This window comes from Nesoenas mayeri (genome assembly GCF_963082525.1).
Source record: "Nesoenas mayeri genome assembly, chromosome: 19".
Classification (NCBI taxonomy): domain Eukaryota; kingdom Metazoa; phylum Chordata; class Aves; order Columbiformes; family Columbidae; genus Nesoenas; species Nesoenas mayeri.
The window spans coordinates 6272018-6297495 of NC_137568.1; the positions used below are offsets into that span (position 1 = coordinate 6272018).

Consider the following 25478-nt stretch of genomic DNA (forward strand, 5'->3'; position numbering starts at 1 on the left):
TTTTAGGTAATTCAGAGACTGGTTTCACTGACGGGCTGTTTGAGGAGAGGACCTAGCATGGGAATGCATGGAGAAAGAAGACAGTGCACACATACAAGATTCTTTTTTCCTTCCCCAGGTCAGAGAAAGAGACTCTGAACTGGAATGCTCCATCAGAAGCTTTCCCTCGAATCACTCAGCTTTTGGGTCTGCCAGCGTACCAATACTATGTGCTTTTGGGTCTCTCGGTGTCTGTTGGTGGATTAACAGAGACAACGGTAAGAAAGCAGAGCAGCTTTCCTGTGCGGCAGCAGAGTGCGGTGACCTGATAAAATGGTTGGCTGTTTCGCCTGTTGCAATGGATATTGCAGGGAGTTACTTCCATGAGAATTTCAGATGTAAGATTCTTAATCAAGTCATACTTATAAACCTGATGGGTTTTATATTTTTCATATTTAAAAGTGTTTTCTTGAGTTATTGAGCATGCAGGAAACAGGGAGTAAGACACTTTGTTTCTCATTTCCTGGCATGATGGAAGCCAAGTGTTCCAGCCTGTTGGCTCCATCAGCTCTCAGGTTTATTTGCTCACGTTTCCAAGCTCTTAAGCACCGTTCAGCCTGCTAAATGCAGGGTGATCGCTCTTTTTAAATGAGGTGAATCTCCCCGTTTGCATTTGTAACGTGTCTTCTTCAGTATGTGTTAACAGTATGTGAAGATTCTTTTTTATTAATTTAATATGCTTTCTTAAAAAGTACCAAAGAGATACCAAATGTTTCATTACAAAGAAATATCATTCAAATGTCTATCCAAATCCTCCGAGCTTTGCAATCTCAATTTCAGTCTTCTGTGCATGAACAGTGTTTTTATCACTGTTTTTGGTTGTCTGTTCTGCTGCCAATATCTTCAAGACTTCATTATAATTTCAGTGTATCCTTCTCTCCTTGTATTACAGCTCGACTTGCTAGTTTCAGAATTCTTGGTTTCAAGATACTTGGTTTCTTACTTTTTTGTTTTTGATGTAGGGAAAGCTGTAACATATATGAAAACAACTTGTGATGAGGAGACAGTTCGGTATGAGGTTCAAAATGACAGAAGCAGAATATTCTGGACTATCAGTTAAATCTTTTAATTGCAGTGGCCCTGTAACAGAAAGGAGAAGGTCATGAGTCAGCACCCCGACAGTGTTTAAGAGCATTTCTAATTAAGTTTGGTGTCTAATTAAGATTTGGTGGCTCTGCAACCTCATGTATTTAAACCCATTTTGAGAATTTTAATGCTTCTAAAATGGCAGGAAATTATATAGCAACTGCTATTTTAGAACTTTGGAAACATATGCTTTTTGGTTTGTGTCTATCACAATGTAACTATTAACAGATTGCTTTAATAGCAGACACACACATGAAATTCAGCTTTTGGTCAAACATGGTTAATTATAGGAGGCTTCACCAAAACCAAAGTTATTTGTATAAGTATAAAAAGAGAGGAAAGTTGTGGAGGAACAGACATTCTGACGGCTAAGTGAGGTCAGAGGAAAAGTCTTATTCAACATTTAGTTAAATATATGTATTTTTTTTCCCCTGAAGTTCTGGTTGTGCTTGGTTTTGAAAAGCGTGAACAGTTCAGTGAACTTCTTGTTCACTCACCGCGTTACCATCTGCCGGTGTATTTAAGGGAAACCTTCTGTACTGTTTTCAAAATATGATTTTGAAATGTTAACTTTCTGTGACCCTGCATTTTTCTTAACGCTAAAGGCTTGTTCCGGTTATAGAGTTCTCAAGGGTTTTGGCTTTAGAAAGGAGATGACCTGATTCTCGTTGGAGCCAGATAGAAGTGCAAGGGAGGCTCAAAGTGGAGAGTACTTACACTTGGGATTATACAGTGTGTGGTGAATTACATTTAATATTTAAATAATTTATATATTAGAATTGAGGTGTTTTATAATGACTTCTGTTTCAATCCATTCTATCAAAGCCTGTAGTGCTCTTTACTGAATATCCAGGGACTGATTTAAAACAGAAGAACTGTTGCTATTAAATCCATGTGAAAGAAGCAGATTCTTAAAAATCTTGGATAAAGGAAAAAGAATATTCAGGTGTGTGTTCTTGCAGTAACCTGTGTGTATTCTTGTGATCTCTCCTTTCTTCCCTCTCTCCCTTAAAAAACATATATGCACACATGGACATAGAAAGTTAGAAGATTCTCAGATACTGCAAGATAATCTGTGTTCAGATGTCGATTTTTCTTTAAATCATCTTGGGCATTAGTGGGAGAAAGGCTCTATTGTAATTCAGTGCTCAGTGGCTATTTTTCCATGGTTAAAATCGCTCTGCAGTATATTTAGCAAGAGTAGCTCTTTGTTGTGCTTTTTAAAGAGATTTTCTGAAACGAGCTGTGTGGGATCTCAGAAGCATTTGGGTGGCAGCGCGGTTGCTGGCAGAATTGTAGCTCCCGCATTTGAAGTAATCTGGAAAAGCAGAATATGTCATTCCCTCTGGGATTTGGCATTCTGCAACATCGCCTTCATTCAAAGGGCACTTTCTCTGGGTAAAAGAATCTTCTAATTATATATCTGGCCCACAATAATGCATATTTCATATGGCTGCATTAAAAAAACCCCTCCTCTCAGTATATGGAGGTCAGAACTGCACAATGGTGTTCTTTCTGCAGCTCACAAACCCTGTCGTTTCAGGAGTTGGGAGATAATTTCAATATAATTTCATGATTGTTCAACTACACTATATTTAAAATGTTGTTGAAGCACAGAATGTCCCGTGATTCTCCTCCCTCCACAAAGAGTGGAAACTACATTTAAAAATGTTATAGAAATTTTAAGTAAAAACTTTCCCAAAAACCATCAAAAAACAAGAGAAAAAAAAAACCTATTTTGGAAATAAGAAGTTTTCTCTGGCCAGTACCAGGATTCCAGCATGAGGTGCCAAAGACCTGGAACAACTGGAGTGGCCAGTGCCAGAATATCTGGTGAACGTGTATGTGTGTTAAAGCACCTGACAAACATTAAACCTGCCTATGGCATCCGGATGTTAACATTATGCATGTGCCAAGTACATTATACAATTTATGTTTTACTTTCCTCAAAACGGACTCATTGCTATGACTGTATGTACCGTTTGGAGAAAATACTGGGCTTTGAGCAGCTGTGTTAGTTCTTACAAATGAAAATCCTGGGATGTTTGAGGATGATGTTCTAAAACACCTGGTAACCATGACAGCTTATGACATGAATGCATACTGGGATTGAAGGAACAGGCCCCAAATCCACAGAATCACAGAATCGACTGGGTTGGAAAAGACCTCAGAGATCATCCAGTCCAACCCTTGGTCCAACTCCAGTCCATTTACTAGATCATGGCACTAAGTGCCATGTCCAATGTCAGTTGAAAAACCTCCAGGGACAGTGAGTCCAGCACCTCCCTGGGCAGCCATTCCAATGCCTGACCACTCTCTCTGCAAAGAATTGCTTTCTAATAGCCAGCCTAAATTTCCCCTAGAAGAGGCTCTTCCTTTCTCATCCTGCCCCACTGACTTTTATTTGCTCTGTCCAAGATAGAACTGCAAAGAACCAGAGCCCTGAGGTAGACTGAGCATCTTTGTACTTAATTTTTGCTGTGTTTAATAAGAACAAGGTCATTCTCAGGCCTCCTCTTAAATTCTTATCCAAAGTTGTCCCAGTTCCAACCCATTAACCTCCTAATTTCCTTTCTGGGTCCTCATACAACCCCAGGGAAAGGTAAATGTCGCACCTTTGATAGAGTGTGAATTCTGTGTTCTGCAGAGGTGAGGAAGAAATTTGGAAATGCTCTTGTCTGCAAATACTCATGAGCAGTTAAGGTTGGAGCTCAGGTATTATCCTCATAGGTTATCTGGAGAGAAGGAGTGTTCACCTGTGGAGAAATACGGATTTAACCTGTTCATGTACCATTATCCTGTTATGTTAGAAGTTCTTCCAGTAAAGTTTGTATGGCTGGCTATTTGAAAGACATCCCATTTTTCAATCTCCTGGGCAGGAGATTCTGTGCTGATGGTTCATCCACACCTGTACTTTCATTTTGTTTCATTACTTGCTAATGAAGAAGTGCTGTCTTCCTTATACATTTCTTTCTGATTATCCTGCTGCTCTGTCTCGGTTTTGCACGGTAGCTGTGCTGCCCTTCTCTTTCATGCCCATTCTTGCCTTTTCAGTCATTTGAATCTCCAGGAAAAGCACTGAGTAATTCAGGTTTCTTCAAAAAACGGTGCGAGATCTGCATGTAGTTGAAAAGACAAAAGAATTAGGGGAGAAAATTACATGGTTAACCATGCATGTTTTAAGAGAGACTTGACGCAGCTGTGACCTGTTTTCTGCTTATAATTGATCTCTGCTATTGTAAAGTATTAAGAAAAAAAAAATAGTCTTTATTTGTAATGGTCTTAAATGCACAGATTGTTTTAAAGGGTAGTATACAAGAATTAAGCAGGTTTTAAATGTTCAGGAAATCTGTCTTCCTTATAATTGCATATCCTCTAAAGACCTTTCAGTGGAAGGATACTGTTTATGCTTCACATCCAGAGAAATGCACCAATGATACTTCGGCATATGAAAGAACCACACTCAGGTCAATTCAGTGTTTTGGTTTAGTGTAGCTGGCTCTTAGAGATGTTTAAACATTTTCCACTGAGATTGGATTACCATTTTGAAATGCAGAGGAACTGAAAACATCTTGAAATGCCTTGACCCTTTTAAAGGAATCGTTCTGCTCCTGCGTTGCACAGCGTGTTTACCTACAGAGCGAATGGTCAGACTGTGCTGGTCCCGGGTGGTGCGGATTCCTGTGCCATCTTGGTTAGAAGTAGCCAAAGCTTCTGGAAACTAGTTCAGAGTTTAGGCTCACAGATAACGTGCTGCTTGTTCTTCTGTGCTCATACACCCATAAATGTTACTAATATAAAGTTTAAGTTAGATAAAATATTTAGATAGACATTCTTCTCTTTTGCTTTTAGGAGGATATTTGTGACTCTTCTCATACTGATCTGTTTTTTCTTTTATTGATAAAAGGGTCGGTCTTCTGAGGGAACTGAGTTATCAAAAGCCATGGATGAGCTTCAGGAAGAAAATCCCCACTAACTGTATAGGCTACTTATTGCTTCCAGCCCTCAACAGATCGTTATTTAACACTTGCAACCAAAACTGAAGGGAGTTTGTACTTCAAAACTGATCTTCCCACCTTCCCCTCCCACAGCCCCCTTCACTGTACCCCAGTTTCTGGGGGTGCCCGCAACTCCCACCCCTTCCCTGGGCGAGTCCCCCAAGCCCCAGCAGGACCCATAACCCTTCACAGCAGCCAGGATAATTCAGAAATCTGGTGACGTTAATTCCTGATGAGATACTTTCCTTGGAGCTGTGGAGTCTCCTACTCTGGGGGCATTCAAGACCCGCCTGGACACCTTCCTGTGTAACCTCATCTGGGTGTTCCTGCTCCATGGGGGGATTGCACTGGATGAGCTTTCCAGGTCCCTTCCAACCCCTGATATTCTGGGATTCTGTGAGGTAGTTTCTGTAACCAAAAAACCCACCATTTTTTCTTCTCGTCGCCAAGAGAAGTCAATATTTTAAAAGACGAGCCTGGAGACTGAAACTCCGCCTGGGTCGTGCTGCCGGGGCTGTGGGATCCCCACCGGGCAGCTGGATGTGGAACTGCCGCCTCCTCTGCCGTCTTCCCAAACCGACTGATTCACACAACAGAGTCAAACCAAGAGTCATTATTTCTGAGCTGGTTTTAATTTTTAACCCAAGTTTACTGCTGGTTTGTGTGGCCTGAGCCATGTGCCCGAGAGCTCGCCTGCATTTTTCAGTTACATCAGCTTGTTTAATAAATATTACCTCTTGAACTTCTTGTTTATTCTTTAACTTTCAGTGCCATAACAATATTATTATTATTTGAAGTAAAGCAGGATAATCACAGTGGTTTGGGGATGTTTTATTTTGAGAGAAAGAAAACAATGAACCTTTAATGTGGTCTTTTTTTCCCTACAATGGTTAAAAGGAAAAAAAACCTTCCTTGAAAAAGGATTAATGACAGTAAAATAACCATCTTCCTGTCAAGTGTTGATACTGAAGTTTACACTTGGCAGAGCGGCGCTGGTGCTGGTGCACAGCCGGGTGCGGGGGTCACGCCATCCTGTGCCGTCGCTGTTTGCTCACTCGAGGTTCCTCCTCCCGCAGCTCAGATACTCTGCCCAGAGCCTGTTCGGCTACATGAAGATAATCCAGAGCGACCCCAGCGCTATGGAGAGCTTCTGTGAGACGCTGCTGAAGGTCTTTGAGGACAACCTGCACAATGACCGGTAACGTTTTCCTTTTGCCTTTTCATCTTTACCAGCAGGACTGTTTGAAGTCAGATGTCTGGCACATCTTTTTTAATACACCTAGAGCCATGTCAGTCTGCTTTAATGCAGCTGTTCGGTACAGCGGTACCTTTGGTAGAATATTTTGCATTAACTATATTTTAATATTGCTAATAATGTGATAAGCAGCAGTTTTGCTATAACGCAATGTTAGGGATCGTATATTGCTGCGCACTTTCCAGCGCAGCCCAGCCCGCATTTCCTGCAGCTGGTGTGTTTTCACACAGACTTAAAGTATCATTTTCTTGTCAAGGTTTTTCTTCAAAGGCGACTCATTCTGCACAATGACATTAATTTCTCTAAGCCTCGCTTATCAAACATGTGCAAAAGAGAAAACACTCCTTAGGGGATAAAACCCCACAACTATTAATAGAGTTTTCAGTTATGTTTCTTGTCTCAGCTGTTGAAATAGCAAACATGGCCATAGTGACGCAGCTGACACATTGAGTGTTGGTTCATTTGGTAATTACCTGTAGTGAGAAGGTGTTGTAGCTTTTGATACATTTTGTGGAATATGTTGTTTATACACTAGAAAATAAATTAATATTTTCTACTGCTGTGAATTGTGTTTTCAGGACCCTGCAAGTTTAAACCAGGCGTGTTATTAATTAGGTGTTTTTCCTTCTGGCTGTAGCGGAACGTCCCCCTCTCAGCCAGCACACACAGGTTACTGAGCAACCCTCCTCTGTGTAAATTGGAGTTCTGATTTAAATATGTGTAGGTAGAGAGGAAGTTTCTTTCTTTGCTTCTAATTAAAAATAGTGTATATGTGTATGCCAAGAAGTGTATTTACACTGTTAAATTATTTTCTTTCATCAGGGTGTCTGTGCCTCTCCTGACAATGCTGGACCAAATGCTGGCAAACGGCTGTTTTGATCTGTTTACCACGCAAGAGAAGTAAGTTGCTGGAAGGTCTTTTTTGTTGATTTTCCACCATGCAACAGGCCTCTTAAATCTCCCCCTGTCTGCTGCTCTCTAGATCTGGGTCCATAGGGCTCTACAGTGTGTATGTGGATATAACGCTTCAATTTTCCTGAAGCGGGGCGGCTGTGATAAATTCCAGACCAGGCAGTTTGGGAAGGGTCTTGATAAAATCTGCGCCTCTCATGTCATTGTATGAGTTGGTTGTTGGTTTGTTCTTTAACAATCAGCACGATTAATCGAGTTCAGTGTGCACGTGTCACCTGGCAGAGCTGGGCCGGTGTTGCTCCCTTCAGCTCCTTTGCTTTCCTGCTCCCCACACGCCTGCTGGTTGGAGTGCACTCCTGCTTCACTGCCAACCTGTAGCCACGGCATCTCCTGTTGTGGTGCTGCTCTTAAAGTGAATATCTCCAAAGAAATTAATTAAGATTCTAATAGGAAGACTGCAGAAGGCACATCCCAGCTTTTCCACACCGAGCTCAGTTGTGGAAAGTATTTAGTTCAGGAATGGATCAACATGAGTAAGATATTCCGGTGTGAAATCCTGCTTTTTTTGCAGATGTTTCAGAAGGAAATTATTTTGATTTCAGTAATATTACAATATATTCCACAAAGGCTCCCAGGCAGCATCTTGGCACATCTACAGGTATTTGCAGAACTGTACAGCGTGACTCCTACCAGCACGTATACTAGATTTGGAATCTTGATTCAAGAATTGCTCACAGCAGATGAATTTGGAAAGCTTTTATCGCTCTAAGAGCTTGAACTGAGTCTACTCTTGTTTTCAAGTGTGTATTTAGATAATCTCTCTTAAATTGGCAACCCGATTTTGAATGGGAATTTCAAACGAGTCAGATATTGACAGCTGGAATGCATATTACTTGTTTGCTTTGGTAACCGTGCCAGTGATGTGGGACTTCCACACAGGCTCCAGGTGATAGATCATGGGTGGAAATTCCGGGTCAATCCCATGTGCCAGGTTGAACAGAAAGCGTGGGGAGGCATCACTACAGCCCGAAATCATCCAGAGGGATTATGAGGGGAGGGGGAAAAGATTTTTAAGCAGATCCAAATTTATTTGCTTCCAGTTTGATGATGAAACCAAACCAGGAAAGTAAAAATTACACAGCCCAGTGGATCATTCTCATGGCAAAGGAATGAAATGTTGGCATGAAGCGCAACAACTCGTTACTGTACGAAAGCTCTGCAAGGCCAGAGCTCTGGGCAGTCTGAAGACAGCTGGAAAGGGACAGGGAATTTAGTTCCTGCATTTGACAGTTTTTGGTGAAATAGGTGCCTTGTGGTCGAGAGATGATCATATAAAGTCTGGCTGTATTAGGCAGGATGAGGGGCAGGGTGATGTTCAGAATCAGGCTCGCTGCTGCTGAGCAGCCTTCCTGTTGCTTCTGTTCTCCTGCAAACTTCTTGCTGGTCATGTAGCAGAAGAGAAGCTGGGAATGAAACATTAATGTTCCTTGGGGTTTTTGGCTCCCATTTCATCTCCTTTCCTCATTTCTTACCACATTGCACCAGGTGGAGTTTTAGCGATGGAGCTGTAGGGTGTCCGGAATCAGGTTTATGCCCACACAGCTGCTTAATAGTCAGCTGTCACATTATAAAAAACGTATTTGTAAATGTATTTTTAAGTTTCAAATGGATGTTATGCACTACCCTGCATCCTTTTTGCTAGTAAAACCTGAGTTGTCCAGAGCAGGTGTCATTCAGCCAACACGGCTGAATTTAAACAGCTGTTGGCTGGATTAGTTTGATGTTCACTAGGAGCTCAGTGCTCCTCTTAAAGCAAATTGCCACATGGTGTCACTCCTGCCCTGCAGAGGTGGGACCTGCCGGGCATCTTCCTGCCGCTTCACACCCTGCAGCTCATGGAGCTTGGAATACACAGCTCAGCATCTCTGGTGTGGTTCTGCAGGTGAATTTCAGCGTCTCTGATGCATTTGTACGGCTGGTCCTGCGATCTCTGTGCGAGGGGACAAGCGGATCGCTGGGTGTTTCTCCTCCTTTATCCCACTGTGAATGCCCGTGTTTGAAGTGAGGTTTGTTTGTCACCTGTGTGTCACCCCTGTGCCAGGGCCCCTGAACCTGCCAGCCGGGAAACCAGGTGTGGGGTAAATACCCATCCGGTGGGGTTTGAAATGAATCGGCTTTAGTATCACTGGGGTGATCAAAAGATAATCAGAATCAGCTTTTCTTTGTTGTCCTTGGCTTAGTTTGAATCTAGTACAAAAAGAAAAGCTCTGCCTGACGTTTTTGTGGCTGTTCCTGAAGCTGGTGTCAACCTGCGTGTCCCACCTGAGCATCTCCCCTCCCTGCACTGGCAGAACGGTTCGTGTTGCTGCACGGTCAGTGGCATGAGAGCTCTGTTCCAAGTTCAAAATACCTTTCGTCCAGTAAAATTCAGCTTGAGGTGGTTCCTTGACCTGGGAAGCAGGGGTTGAAGTGGGGAAACCCATTGATTTCTGGCAGGTGTCTGCTGTGCTGAAGCCCTGGTGTGACTGTAGGGCTGGTTACTGTGTTCCCTCCCACCCAACAGGGCAGCGGGTTTCACCTCAAATGGGATTTCCTCTCTTGTAGCACAACCCAAAACCTCCCAATTCCATCTCAGTGTACATGGTGAATTTGTGGAGCTGTATTAATAGTCCTGTAGGGAGTGCTAATTAATTAAGAGAGGCTGATGGGGAGGCAAAGGGCACCGTGCTTGAAGCAGAGCTGTTGTAAATAAAGCAGAGCGCATTGCGCTTTTTTAAACTCACCAGCGGCTACTCTTTAATATGAGGGTAGCTGTGAGCTCCCTGCTGGCAGCGAGACAAGGGATGGGGAGAAAAAGGAGTGAACTGAAGTTGCTTGCAGAAGTGGCGCTGGAGAGTCGTGTTGTGGTTCCAGCTCCTGTGGCGCAGGGGCCGTTCTGCTGGGCCGGGGGTGGGCGATCGCGGAGACGTCCAGGCTGCCGGGGGCTCGGGTAAGCTGCTCCTTCCCTGGAAAGGACGGTAGATGAGCCCACGTTCACAGTACCATGTGAACAGAGCAGCCTTTGAGTGGTGATTCAGGATCTAATGACAATTCAGGATCTAATGCTTGATGGAGTAGTCAGCAAAGGTGGCGTTTCTCTCTCTTATGTGGATGTAATTTACGTATTCAGCACAAGTATTAATGTGTTGTACATGTAGAATATTTTTCTGGTGGTCTTGCAATGTTTTAAGCTGATACGTGTCCCCACTGACCTCAAACTAATGATTTCTATGTATTACATGCTCCTCTCTTGGTTTTTTTTAAAGCAATTATAGTAAGCTACTGCTTAACAAATCATGAAGTAAAGAGCAAGGCGGTGGCTGTCCTGGCCGCCCCGGGTGATGCCAGTTGAACTGGTGAAACTCGGGTCACCTTTAGGAGGAAAAGGCCAGCACCTTTTTGCAGTGTGCCCAGTTCACATCATGTGAAGCCCCAGGACCGGTCCCTTTCCCCAGGTGCTGCCGGTTCTGCTGCCGCTGTGCCCACACAGGAGAAGGAATTTTCCCAATTTCCTTACAAGAGGCCAAGCTATTTGAGTCATTTGAGATCACACGTAGGTTCAGTTTCGTTATTGCATACGTGAACCTGGCGAACGACAGAAGTGCATCTGTTTTAAACACCAAGTACTGCACAGAAGGTTACGTGCATTGAATTTATTCCAGATGCTCCTGTTCCAATTGGTCTCTTTGTTGCTCTACTCAGCGAAGTCCATGTTGTTGAACCAATTTAAATCTCACCTAATTTGCTGTGTTGCTGTTGTTCTGTGCTGAAAGCCAGGCGTGCACCGCAGCTGTTGCCACTAATTGTCTGCTCAATGCCTGTGTGGAATTGGGGGTGGGAGGAGAAAAATCGCACCAAGGTAAGAAAAAACATCCCTCCTCTTGATATTGAGAGAGCAGATACGCTCTTCCCTCTTCTACACAGACAAATCGGTGTCCGTAGACACACACATACACACACACACATACACACACACATACACACACACACAAATATACACACACACACACACATATACACACACACACACACATATACACACACACACACACATATACACACACACACACATATACACACACACACACATATACACACACACACACACATATACACACACACACACACATATACACACACACACACACATATACACACACACACACACATATACACACACACACACATATACACACACACACATATACACACACACACACACATATACACACACACACACATATACACACACACACATATACACACACACATATATACACACACACACAGCCTCACTCATGTGTCTGTGGTTCCCATCGTGTGTCTCCTGTGGGCACTTTCCTGTGTATCTTACTCATTAACATTAACGACAGTGGGAGCAGCGCGGAGGTGGCCATGGGCAGTGCATGGCAAAGAACTCGCTCTTTAGCATCTGATGGAGCTGTTCTACATCAGCCCTTCCAGACTCTTTGGTCCTGAGAGCTGCTCTGAAAATGTCTTATCGAAGCCTTAATAACAACATCAAATACCCGGCAACTTTACTCTTTCTTTACTCTCATACGGTATTATGGACAATACTGAGACAGCTTAATGGCTTCATGGTTTGTTGGTTAGTTTTTTTTAACCAAGTCAATATTTGCCAATATATGTCAGTATTTCGTTAAGATTTTTTTTATAAGTAATTAAAACCAGTAGCTCTTGCCTGGAAAACTATTCATAATAAGGTGCATTAACTTAACAAAACATCTCGTTACTCCTACAAACCTCTTGTTTTTAATGTTCTGGTTGTCAGTGGGTTACACTACACAACTTTTTGAGTAGTTTGTATCCCCAGCTTTGAATCACGGTAGCAGAAAATAAATGTTAAGATTTTTGCTTTCAGCTTCACATACAAATCCAGCGAGTTTTCTACAGTGTGCAGTCTAGAAGTAGTTGCACTTAGTAGACAAATATGAAATAGTTCCTTTTGCATCTATGGCACTTCAGCTTTGAGTGTAGCCAGTAAAAGATTAAATAATTTGTACTGTAATAAAAGCAATATTCCCTCTTTACTTGTCTTTACTCGATCCTTGGAATACGCCAACACTTGTGTTTGTACGAGTGTCTGGGAAAGCGCTGTGAGAATCACGTTTCCCAGACTGTGTGGAAGAAGAAAAGAATTTGCTAAATATATTTAAAGATGGTTTCATGACTCGATGCTTAACAGAACTGTGAGCCTTGTGTTTAATTAGGTTGTCTGGAGTCGCCAAAGGAATTTGGGCTGTGAAGTGGTGGAGGATTTAAGAACAACATTCAGCCCCTTTTATGTAAAGTTTGGTCGAAGAGCTTATGGAACAACCAACGCAGCGCAGTGGGCACAGACTAATTGTTATTTGGCCATAGAATATTCTAATTCCTGATGTAGTATCTCTGGTCATATGTGGCTTTGTTGTAAACGCAAGCTGTGGCATCACGCATTTACTGAACCTCTTTGGATACATTGAGGGCTCAGCACACAGGCAGTAGCAATGGGAACAATTAATACAAGTGTCTTCTCTGTATAAAATGAAATAATAATTAAAAAAAGGCCCAGTAAGGTGGTGGCCAAACTCACTGTGTCTTTACCAAAGCTCCCAAGTGTGTCTGCGCTGTGTCTTCCCTCTCCTAGGAACGTTAATTTGGAATCTTTACAATCATTAAACGTGTTTGAAATTCTACTGAAATCTATTGCTCATCTTTTCTTTTCCTTTCCCGTTTTCAGCCACCCCTTTGCAGTGAGGTTGTTCACCCTTTGTAAAGAGGAGATTAGAAGATCCAAAGCCATCCGGAAGCTTCGCTCCAGCATAGGAGTGTGAGTTGATGAAATCGAGAATTGAACTGCAGTACATACCGGGTGGAACAGCCACGTCTGTTTCGTGTGAAATTCAAATGAAAAATGCACACAAACACACGTAATATGAGGCTGTGATCGCTTCGTGTATTTCTGGGTGGTTGGGGTACAAACATGCGAAGGAGCTGATAAAACTGAACAGCTTCTAAAATGTTGTTGCTGTTCTTAAAGATGCAGCGAATCATTTGCTTTTTGCTTGGAGAGAACTTGACTGGGTGCCAATGCAAATAACACATAACTGATTAGATCTTAGATGTGCACTAAAAAGAGCTGAAAACACCTGCAGAATTATGATCTGGCTTTAGGGTACAAGCCCTCAGTTCAGACAGCAACGTCAAAACACACACGTACCGGTAAGGAAAGACAGTACTGGGTGAGGAGGGCAAGAAAGACAAAGCATTGCAAAGCTGAGCGGAAGTTCATTGGAAAAACCTGGGAAAATAGAGGTCTAACAATGTCAAGCAATGATTTTATTGACTTATTTTCACTGTTTTATTGGCAATATATTAACAGTGCAAGTGAACCTAAAACGAGCCGTTGCCCTTGTGTTGTTCACTCACCGCACCGTGTCTGCGCAGCCCCGTGCGAGAGCGGCACCCACAGGCCTTCCAGATGAGCTTTTGCAGTTGTGACGCACACAAATCCCGCACAAGATCGATTTGTTTTTTCTTATATTTTCTAGGTTTTGTGGCCTGATTCAATTTCAAGGAGACTTGAGAGAGAAAGTTTTATTTCAGCTGTTTCTCCTTCTTTGCCATTCATTTCCTGTAGTAAGTATTGAAGACAATGTATATTATCAGTAGTTTTATTTAAAATACTTTCCAAGGAAAAAAGTGCACAAAAGCAGCATTCTTTTGAACAGATATAACGTGTATAGTAGGCTTTATTTCTCCGTCAGTGAGGGGCAGCACCTCCGCTGCTACAGGCAGCCGTTAACCTGCAGCTGTAGTAGGGTTGTGTACGGGAAACAACCAGGAGTAATTGCGGGGGCACATAACAAAGAATGTAAAAACTCATGAGGGCTTGAGAACAGCTGGAACACGCGCATGTCTGGCCAGAGCAAACCCACCGTGTTTGTTCCAACACTGACTGATTGCTTTTTGCTAAGGGTAAAATCATACGGTAATCAGCAAAGTTTGATACTTAAGATTTTTAGTCCAACTGTTTCCACGTCGCACGTACTTGCTACATGAGGAATCCTTTGCAGGAAGGGCACAATGTAAGAACTGAAGAGAGATCATTTCAATTTCATGTTTTATTGGTATTCTACGTCATGTTTTATTTCTACAGATGGGAGAGTGTAGAGTCTTGCATCTGGGTAGGAACAAGCCCAGCTTCCAGTATAAGTTGGGGAATGAACTATTGGAGAGCAGCGTAGGGGAAAGGGACCTGGGGGTCCTGGGGACAGCAGGGTGACCATGAGCCAGCACTGGGCCCTTGTGGCCAGGAAGCCAATGGTACCTGGGGTGGATGAGAAGGGGGTGGTCAGTAGGTCAGAGAGGTTCTCCTGCCCCTCTGCTCTGCCCTGGGGAGACCACATCTGGAATATTGTGTCCAGTTGTGGGCTTTCTTTGCTTTCCTTTGGTTATCATCATCATCATCATCATCATGCTTATATTATCATTTCCTTGAAAAAAAAAAAATTAAAAAAATCCCCAAATTAGAATTTTTTGCAGTTTTCCTGCCTTCCACGTAGTATCTTTCTGCACCTCGTACTTTAGCAACCAGCCCAACTGGCTTTTCCTGTGGGCACAGCAGCATCATCGCTAAACAGCGCTCTGGGAAAAATACTTGCAAATTAACTGCTTCCGGAAGCTGCCGTGTTAAAAAGCTCCTGTTACTCACATCAGCGTCGATCTCCAAACAGTTTTCTAAAGTTTTGCTGCCTCATTTGATCTCCAGACGGGAAATCTGTTTTGTGGGCCTACAGCAACCAAAGTTAGAGCCAGGCCTTGGCTCTGCGAGGCACTTCAAGGGAATACATGCGCCAGTTGGGCCAGTCTCAAACATGTGAATTCATTCCCTGTGAGGGCCAGAGCTGTGGCCCTTCGTAATCTGAACTGCTGCAGAAGTTTAGTGAAAATATAGTGATTGTAGTAGCCTGAATTTCCTTGAGGTGCAGAAGCGAAGTCCCTCAGTGCAGCAGATGGGTGGGGTGGTATTACAATGACTGTCGGTGTGAGGAGCCCGTCGCCCTGGGCTCTGCCGTGCAGGACTGGGGACACTTTGCTCAAAGTTCCTCTGCCTCTTCCCCTCAGATCCGGAAAACAACAGCCAGTCAAGTTTATGAGATGCTGATCACCTACAGCGACGTGGTTGATCCTGCCACCATGGAGGAGGTTCTGACCATCCTCAGCGATACCAACTGGTAAGTGAAGTTGTTGTTGCCAGATAGTAATAACAGCTGAAATAATTTCTGTACCACTGAAGTGAAAGTCTGTGGTGAGGAAGCTGTAAGAAACGATCCTGGTGTTTTAGCTCTTTATTGCTTCTAGGCCAGAAAAGCATTGCTGAAAACAATTCTTCTGTTCTAACGAAATACCTAGTGTAGTGTCGCACTGGAAGGGTATAAAATCACCAGCAGATAAGCTAAAATATCCATATTTTTCTAACAACATAAAAAAGGAGGAGATCTTGGAAAACGGCCATGAAACAGAGACCGGGCTGCGCAAACAACCTTCAGCCGCACAGACAGTTTCTTGGCATTTCTGAGCACTGGCAGGATCTGGGGAGAGGACGGAGCTCTGCAAGCTGGGAAACAGCACAATTGGCAGAACAGCTGAAATCCTCCATGAAATGTAATTGCTCAAAATGCTACAAACCTTGTATTCAAGCAAATATTTTGAATTGGAACAGTGTAGCTGTTTCCCAAGCATATGATTGCATAAATTAAACAACCACTTTTCTATAACGTAATAGTTTCTTTGACTTGCCGTCTTGGCTTCTTCCAAGCACGGGGGGACAGTCTCATTCCCCAGTGAAGGGGCTGAGCAGCTCGTTCTCGGCACCTTTGGAGGCCGGGAGGAGGGAAAACGCCCCAGGATTTTGGTGCTGCCTTTCCCCCTTCTGCAAATTGTAGCCTTGTGCATTATAGTCACCTGGAAGAGTTTCATGCCTTGGATGTAGGAGGAAATACAGAGTTTTAAGATACTAATTAGTTGATTAGTTTTGCTGCCAAGGTAAACATTTTTCCTTGCTACAGACAATTCTAGTAGCCCCAAACTCTGCCCCACGCAGTGGTCAAAGTTAATACATGAGAACAGACAGGTAGTAAAAAAATATATAATTTATTTAGTCATTATATATTGGCTTTGTTGATATTTCATGGAAATAAAATTAACCTCGACATGTTCAAAGCACAAACACACCTTAAGGTAGTGGTTTACATGTTTTGAAACTGCATGCTTACAGTATTTAACTTTTATTTACTTTCTAGTTTATTTCTGTGCTTGAGCTTAAATGACTTTATATTTGGTAAAAGAAAATGAAGTTTGTCATTGTAAAGGGGGCTCCTGCTGGTTTGCTGAATTTTCCAGTACAGCATTAGAAAAAGACTCTCAGATTTGAAGAGCTGGCTATCAGCAGTTCTGCCTGTTGGTAATATGACTTGCTTAGCCACATATTGATGTTTAGTCCTGTGTTAAGTCTGACTGAATTGAAGAGCAGGCTCGCTCAGAAGTTACAGAAAGAATTTGTTAATAGAAACAATGGAGTAGGATTAGATTACTGCTGTCACCAGGGGAAGGTTACAATTCCAAAATGAGAAGGGGTGCACACCGCAGTGCTGCAGACGAAGCAGCGGTGCAGCTCTGCCCCTGAACGGGCTGCGGAAACAAAGCAAAACACTTGCTAAAAACCACTTCAGAAAACTAGATATTCAATTTTCACCCTGTGGTTTCTCCGGTGCGACTGACGGCCTGTTCCGCGCTGTCTCGGGTCAGGGCTCGCTCTGATTTCCCTGCTGCAATATGGCCAGTGTGCTGACATTAAAGATGAAGAGCTAGTTTACTTAAAACTTAATTGTTTTATCTTGGTGGATTTGAACTGTTTACAAAAGCAGATATTTGAAGGCATTGCTGAGTGTCAGAGGGAGCTGCTCATATTCTTGAGTTCGCCCAGTGCTGAAACAACCTTAGTAAATTCTGAGGCACGATAAGCATTAACAACAGGAAGCCAAATGGGAATTAATATTTGGGGGAGATGATAATGAGTGGCATATGCATATTTGTTCTTTGTTGGAACTGTAGAGTTTATCCTACACTTGTGCCATTCAGAGTTTAAACAAATTATGCTAATAACTTTTGTTTAGCTATGGAAGGGGTCCAGTATTAAAGATGATAAATTGTCCAAGGTGTCCAAGGTCCAGGTTATTTCTAACTTGCCTGTTACGCTTTTCTCTGTAGCTTTAGACTCTGTGTCTGTGCTAAGAGTTACAGTTTTCAAAGCCTGTTTACAGTTGTTACTTAAGGAAAACAAAAGAAATCAACTGAATTGGTGAGGAATAGGAGCAGCCGTAGATTTTTACAACATGGAAAAGAATGCCGTCTGTGTGGATTTTTGGCATTTGAGGGCTTTTTGTAACCCACAGTTCTTGAGGAAATTATCTCATGGACATCATGCTATTTCAGAAACTTTTTACAAGACTCACAAGTCTTAGTTCTGGATTTTCTATTTTAGGGAAAAGCTTCTAGAGATCGTAGAATGTTCTCCAAATCTAGTGACGTGTTTTTAAAATCCTGATATGAAGTTTTCTAAACCAAAAAGTAGCTCTGCATGTGGAGAACTGGTAGTCAAAAGGGCTGAATAAGTGCCACTTTTTTGCAACACAAAAGCCTAGAATAATAATCTTGGATATTTTACTAGTAACTGTCACTTCTGGAAGACCTGCCAAGTACTTACAGTTTATCTGGCTTAAGGTGGTACAGAAATGTAACATTGTTTTTAAAATGTGACACAACAGAAGCTTGTGCAATTTGAAATGTACATGGAAGTATGTATGTATGCATAGGAATTTAATCATCACATGGACAGCCTAAGTTCTGTGCATGTAGCCAACTTCAGGTTTTAATTTTGGAATTAACAGGAAAATAATTCTTCTTGCAGGGAAGCGGAATTGCCCGTCGTAAGAGAGAAACGCAACTGTCTCTGTGACCTGATGAACGTGCCCAAACCGCAGCTGGTGCCCAAGGTAAAGTACAGAAATGTGCCCGAGGGGCTGTTTAAAGAAATAGAGTCATGATCAAGGTGTTCCCCCAAATCCACCGTGTGCTCCTGTCCTTTACTGGCTCAGGGAAATATCAGGGTGCAGCAGGAGGAGCTGGAATTGCTGAGGACTGCAGGCTCAGGCTCTTCCAGTTGTGGTTCTTGCAAACACTGCAGACTTCATGTGACATGAATGAAATAATACACAACAGATGTTTCCAGAACTGCTCCTCTGCCCTTTCTGGGGAAAGAAAAAGGATAAAAACTTCCCAGTCAGTTTCAACAACAAAATTATCGTAGGGTTGTGGAAGCCACTGAATTCTAACACAGCCTGAGAGGAGGAACAGAAGCTCAAAGTCAAGATGTTCAGAAAAAGACAGACAATATATCCAGATGTAGGTCCCATTTTGGTTTAACGCAGGTAGCCCATCTCCTTGGAGAGCCTGATAAGTTAGGAGACGACTGTCTCTACTTATTCTTCTGTTTGTATCAGCCAAATCCACACGCAGGTATTTCAGATGGAATTGGTACAACCAGCAGCATGTGCAATCTGGAAGGGATGTGGCTCAATTGGGAACTTCACCTTCTCCTCCTCTTTTAACATGAGGAAATAGTGTGGTGTTTAGCAAAAGAGTCAAGCCTGCACCTGTCAGAGTTCTGTTAGAGTCACTCAGAGTGAGACTGAAGGTGAAGGACTTTTCACAGCTGTCCAGATGTTCCTACTTGCAGCCAGTTTGTGCTCACACAGGAGTGCACAACACTGCTCTTCAAGAGCTCACAGGTCCTGAGAACAGAGGAGAAACAACAGAGGAAGCCAAGCACAACATTATGAAAAGGTGAATGAAGTTGATATGAAATCAATACTTATCATTCCTTTAAAACTTGCACAAAAAGTTTGCTGAGGGTAGTTAAAAATTCAGGTGACACAAAGGACTGTAAATATTACAGCTTCATATGTCTATATTTTCTTCTCCATTTCATTTATGTAATTACACGGTTGCGGTGCCGTTAAAGCAGCGATAGGTGCTGCTCCAGGTGACCTCTCTGGTTCCTTTCCTCTCTTGCAGAGTTCAGCACAATGAATCTCCAGGCACCCGCTGCTGCTTTGGGAACTGAAGCTCCTGGTTCAGGTGCCATCAGGACTGAAGGGTTTGTGCTCAGCATCCTGCCAAACGGGACACTCGTCCTGAACCGCCAAGCGCACTGTGTGACAGAACAACAGGCAGCGACGATGTTGTGAAGCATTCTGCAGATAAGCCAGATGAAGCAGCAAAGTACTCATCGTGTTTTCAGTTTTTAAAGTAATTTTCTGTAGCCACAAGATGGCGTTTCCCTTCACGTGTCTGTCACCACTGGCCCGAGTTTCTCAATGATTTATACTTGTGCAGCTCTGAATGGAGCCATCCAGCCTGCGCTCGCTGTACACATATAAACTATTAAACTTGACTTGCTGCCTTAGTCTCTTAAAATAATTGTTCTTCAGAGTTAAGCATGGCAACACTTAGTGGTAATGAAAATCTTCCTGAACATGAAGTATCTTTGTGGGTAAGCATCATTCTTGCATCATAATTGAACAAAAAATGCAGGTTTCACTTCAGGTAAAGTCAAAGCCTCTCTTACTAGCTGTTTCTATAGCTAATTCGAGCAAATATGTTTGTAGTAAATGAGCAGTAAGGACTAAGTGTTACTTTTTCCCTTGAAGAACACTGAGGTGACTCAGTACCTCAAACAACTGCCAGGAACTCAGATCACATCTTACTGACTCTCCAATGAAACGGCTGTAACAGTTATCTTTAGCAAGACTAATTGATGGGGAGGTACGTGCACAGGCATCATGATATTCTAATTATACTCTGTTATTTGATAGTTATAATTAAATCCCACTGTCCCAGCACTTCAAATAGAAGGGTGGCTGTGCGTACAATAGTATTCTAAACCTCTGAACACTTCAGTTCTCATACGCACAGAGGATAACTGATTCAATATCGCTGCTTTACCTTGGTTTTTAGTTAAAGTGGTAATAATCCATCCCCTCCTGCAAGTTCAGCATGCTCAGGTTTGCTTCAAATGTTCCACCTGTCAAATCCTGAGAGGGAAGAAAAGGAGAATTAGATGAACCAGACAAACTCATTTCAGGTTGTAACAGGTTTTGGCAATTTGGTTCTTCAGACCACAAAACAAAATCCCATTTGCAGAACCAAACATAAATAAACCAAGGCTCAGAACTGTTTCCAATCAAAAATTAAGTGTATGTTGAAAAATTAGTCTTCAAATTAATATGTTGGGGGGATAGGGGATGACTCATTCTCATGCTGCTGTGCAGAACACAAGGACTGCAGAGTAAGCGCAGCTCTGCAGATAACTCAACATTTTGTTTTCTACTGCAGGCGTTTTCAGAGAACAGCCCAAGGGAACCAGTTTGACAAAACAGCGATTTTTGTAGATTTTGAACAATTATTAGATTGTCTGCTGAAACAAACCTTTCAGCACGCAACTGAAATATTTTGCACAGTTAAAGGTGTTTCCTTTTGAGCCGCAGTTGCGCTATCTGAACAGGAACCTGGCAGGTTGGCTCCTTGAGTGATCTTGCAAGGCAGTGATGTCATTAAGAAAACACGCCAACTGCAGCGTTTCTGAGCAGTTCTACTTGGGTCTTCCCAGAGTCCTTCATTGTACTGATCTTCAGGACTATCACAAAAAAACATTAATTAAAACTCACGATACTATAGGAGGCAGGTAAAGAGTGTTGCTTGGCCCAGAGCAGCACAGGCCAAGTTTTAACAACATCCAACCGTTCTGCGACTGTTTAGGACAGGAAGTTACAAGAGCAGAGTCCAACTGAAAGGAGGTGCAACACTAGACTTTGGCTGGAATAGCAGGATTCAAAAAGCTGCTCTGGGATCTTTAATGAAGCTGAGTGCAGAGGCAAAGGTTTGTGTCTCACAGGACTGTACGGCCGGCTCCCAGCTCGCCCTGGGCCAGCTGAGCTGCTCATAAACCTGCTCAGGGTATCGGGGTGGTGCGGGGAAGCCTTGAGGAACGCGGCCACCTCTGCCAGCAGGGACTCCAACAACAAAACACGCTGACCTGTCTCCTCCAAGCCTGTGCATTGTTTCTGCTGCCTGAATTGATATCAGAAAGGAAACACCACATGAGAACATTTCAGACCTCTTGCCCAAGATCACAGATTAATTCCCCCTTTTCCTGTGTGATTCTCACCGACCTGCCAAGTTCTTCTATTTTCACTGGCAATGCCAACACAATCTGACCCAGAACTTCAACAAAACCCATAACCACCCATCAGAAAATTCGTAATTGAGCTCTGATGTTGACTAACCATAAAAAAGGAATCAGAAGGCTCCACCTACCTCAGGTAAACAATTTCTCCTCTCAGTGATAAGGCCCTGATTGTGAATGATGCTGAGTACTATTTTATTTATGTTTTAACTTCTTGAAATCAAGAGCACTTGATGGTATTTAATACTTTGAAGGACTGGGCCTTAGTTTTGCAATCCAGTTAAGAGCTCAAACTGGTCCATCTGCAAAACTTACCACTCATGTCAACGGGGAATTCAGCTCAGAAATGCAGGCCTTGATTACAACCTTTAGTCTCCATTAATGATTTCATAAACCCAAGTTAGCACATAGGGTATGAAACAATTGCGTTTAGCCTGCTGAAAAATCAACCTGGTCTGAAGAAGGGTTTAAAAAATACATTTAAAAGAGCCCAGATGCTAAATTAAGCAGGAGAGTTAAAAACAAATCTTTCATTCCCAGAGCACAAGACTGAGGTGACAGAACAAGGCAGGGTTTACAATAACTGCTCTAACAGTAAATTTACTGAAAACTTTATACAATCAAACCAGTTTAATTACCGAGACTGAAAAATACAAATCCCTTTCAATTCAAGCACTTGGAATCCAGGCCAAACCAGGGCACAATACGTGATTTCTAAGCATTTTGCTTTTACCTCAAAGCGAGAGAAAAATACACCGAGCAGACCCTTAGGTGAAGTGGAGCTGCAGGCGGCCGCACAACTGACGAGCTGAAGCCACAATTTTATTCTCTTCAGCAAAACCTTCCCCAGGCCCACACCCACAGAGCAGAATTTCAGCTGCAGCCCTTTGTGAAGCCGTTCTAAAATGCAAACTGAGCAAAGATCACACAGGATGACTGCTTTTCCAACATGTTTTCATAAGGTAACAAAGTCATGCCAAAGCCAGCAAGGGAGGAACTGCCTGAAAAAATAAACAAGCAAACACTGCTCCAAGTACATGGCCAGCAGAGCCCATTTTTGCAAACAAGCCACTCACTAAACATATCTCAGCTTCAAAATCAGAGCTGCACATAAACATGCAGGTTTTTGTCTATCAAAATAATCCCCTACCGTGAACAGCAAAATATAATAAGGCCCCAGGACACTTTCTTCTTCAGAAGGATGTTGATGAATTGATGTTGGTAAATAATAAAGCTAAATTTGGAAGCCTGGGATGTCCAGGAATTTGGTAATGACTTTTGTTGAAGGAATTAGCTAAGAGGATCTGCAGCTAATTCTGCCTGACATAAACTTCCAACAGTTCCATGCTACGTGGAGCAAGGTTCTAGTTGCACCGCCAGCTGTCTACACATGAAACGTCCTTACGTACACGGGCGTTTACGTACATTCGCTCCCTGCGTGACCTGAAACACAGAGCTGGGTAAAGCTACTTGCCCTAAATAGTTTGAAAATCCAGGCCACGTGTAGCCTCCCAAACACGGGAGCTTTGGTTTTGCCCCCACGATACGCACAGGGACAGCACCCGAAAGCTGAGCAGAGCAATCCTATGTCCCAAAGGGACATTGGCCTGGGACTTCAACTTGGAACAGCAATGTTGTTTGCACAGCTTGATTTGATAACAGTGCAGTCTTAATATTTTAATATTAAATATTTTTAAATTTAAATATTTTATGTGCTTATCCCCATCCTCCATTCCCACTTTCGAAAAGCTTGTTGAAGAGGAATGTAGAAATGGTGATTAAAGAAAAGCAAGTGGGAAGTTTTGTTTTCAGCCGTTCAAACCCCATCTGTAAATACAGCGCGGACTAACCCTGGGTCTGCACAACATCAACACACATGAATGAAAAACTTCAATACTCTGCTCTTCTCAAACCATTTAGAAACCATTTCCTTTAGTGGTTAGAGGTCTAGAAACCTGAAAGCTGCTGCAGACAGGATACCTGAATATTTTAAACCACAGGACGTTTATCAGCATGTTTTGTCTTGGCAAAAGACTAATTCCATCACAAAACTACTGAAAACTGTGGCCATTTCAATCCACCCACAACCTTGGTGTATTAAGGCGGAGATTTCAGGGATTCCGACAGCTTCCACAATGACTCCAAACAAACAGCAATAAAACACAGCAAGTATGACAACGGCTGAAGAGGCTGCTCAAAATGAGCTTTAACATCAGCTGCGAAACCCAACAGCAGAGAACAGGAGGGCTGAGCAGCCTTGGCTCTGATTCCTTGCTCCTCTAATTCCTTTTCTCTAGTTTGACATTTCCTACACTTTGGTACAGATATATTTACGGGTTTTATTTCTTTCCTACGTTGGTGTGGTTTCTCAGGTGATAACAGGGTATTAGGTACCACTAGCACAAAAATTTGGTTTCAGTTCTTTATTATAAATTTGTTTTGCTAACCACTTGATTCTCTGTCTTCATAATACTAAAACAATAACATGGTATAATGACACAGGTGTACTGTGAAGTACATATTATTAACAGGTATCGGTATAATTAAAAACAGTAGAGAGAAAAGCTCCATTAGGGACTTTCGCTCTGTTATGCAAGTTGCTTATCAGCACTTTCTGCTCTGGCCGCTGTTTTGTTTTCGCGGTGTATAATGCTGCTGGACCTCCGCGGGTCCTTTCCAACCAAAATGGTTCTGTGATTCTGTTCTTTACCCTTGCACTGGGGTGGTTTTGCCATCAGCTCTTACAACACCAACTGTGTAATTCAATCACGAGTGAGAGGGACAAGGAGAGAACTTGCCTGCAGTTTCTAGACATTTGGCTCTATACAAATGGCTATCGACTGCCTTATATTCTCCTAAAAAGTGAGTTGCTGCAGAGACGGATTTTTAGAAGCAACTTTACAAACTCTGACACTGTATCAAGTAGGTCAATTTTTATTTCTAAAGACAATACTACATATTACTTAAAAATACTATGGCCTATAGTGGTCTGTGACAGAAGATGCTCAGTGGCTGTGAGCAGAACATGTAGTGAAATCACAACCGTGGCCATGAGTGGAAAATATAGTGAAATCACAACTGAAGTCACAGAATAGAGTTTTCAGGCAAGATGTTGTATAATAGTCTCATTGTAAGGGCTTCACAAATTAAATGTGCTTTGTAACAGGTTGCGCAGATGTTTTGTCTAGGGACTTCCACCCACCATTATATGTAGTATGAAGAATTAAATTAGTTGTAATATTACTGGCTTATCCAAGAGTTTATCAACCAACAGCACATGATAATGCCCCAAGGTACTTTCAGTCTGGCTTTACAACTCATAGTTATGATCTCAGAGTTGATCGTAAAGTTGGGAGTGTGAAGTTAACAGTGCCAGATGAGATGAGATTCAGCTAATCGATCTTTGAGCGGATCTAGGACAGCGTTAGAGTGTCAGTGTTTCTATGTAGCTACAGGTTTAGTTACCGTCAGAGCCTTTTTAACTAGCATTTGCAACTAGAATGTATTTGCTATTTTGATTTAAAACTTCTGTGTTATCCCATACACTGTGCTTTGCTATGTTAAATATAACAGCAAAATAACTGCTGGTTATCATCTTCTAGTTATGTTATTAGTTCAATTAAACCAGTTGAACTAAGAAAGTTACCAGAGTCTGAAGCAGAAGAGGCTTCAAAATTGGCAGATGCAAACAAAATTACTTTTAAGATCTGTTCTAAAAAACAAAGCCAAGCTGCAAAATATTAGGAATAAACAAGGCCAGGTGGCTGACTGTATATCCTCATTTGTATATATAATGTTGCGGGGCAAGTAGGTAAAACATACCCAGGCTCCTTTACAGAAG

General features: G+C 42.4%; 2 protein-coding genes across 2 annotated transcripts in view; one reads left to right on the forward strand and one right to left on the reverse strand.

The window, feature by feature from the left end:
* TBCD (tubulin folding cofactor D) overlaps positions 1–19753 on the forward strand; it is a gene marked incomplete at its 5' end in the record, with an annotated part of 114882 nt that extends 95129 nt beyond the window's left edge. Inside the window, 8 exons of the mRNA XM_080356512.1 lie at positions 119–257; positions 6200–6321; positions 7201–7278; positions 13070–13159; positions 13881–13968; positions 15457–15566; positions 18302–18386; positions 19468–19753. Of these exons, the coding sequence (XP_080212638.1) occupies positions 119–257; positions 6200–6321; positions 7201–7278; positions 13070–13159; positions 13881–13968; positions 15457–15566; positions 18302–18386; positions 19468–19482 (727 nt within the window). The 3' untranslated portion in view covers positions 19483–19753. The remainder of the gene's footprint in view (positions 1–118; positions 258–6199; positions 6322–7200; positions 7279–13069; positions 13160–13880; positions 13969–15456; positions 15567–18301; positions 18387–19467) is intronic.
* A 652-nt stretch (positions 19754–20405) lies between these two features.
* B3GNTL1 (UDP-GlcNAc:betaGal beta-1,3-N-acetylglucosaminyltransferase like 1) overlaps positions 20406–25478 on the reverse strand; it is a gene marked incomplete at both ends in the record, with an annotated part of 89408 nt that continues 84335 nt past the window's right edge. The window contains one exon of the mRNA XM_080356689.1: positions 20406–20486. Within this exon, the coding sequence (XP_080212815.1) occupies positions 20406–20486 (81 nt within the window). The remainder of the gene's footprint in view (positions 20487–25478) is intronic.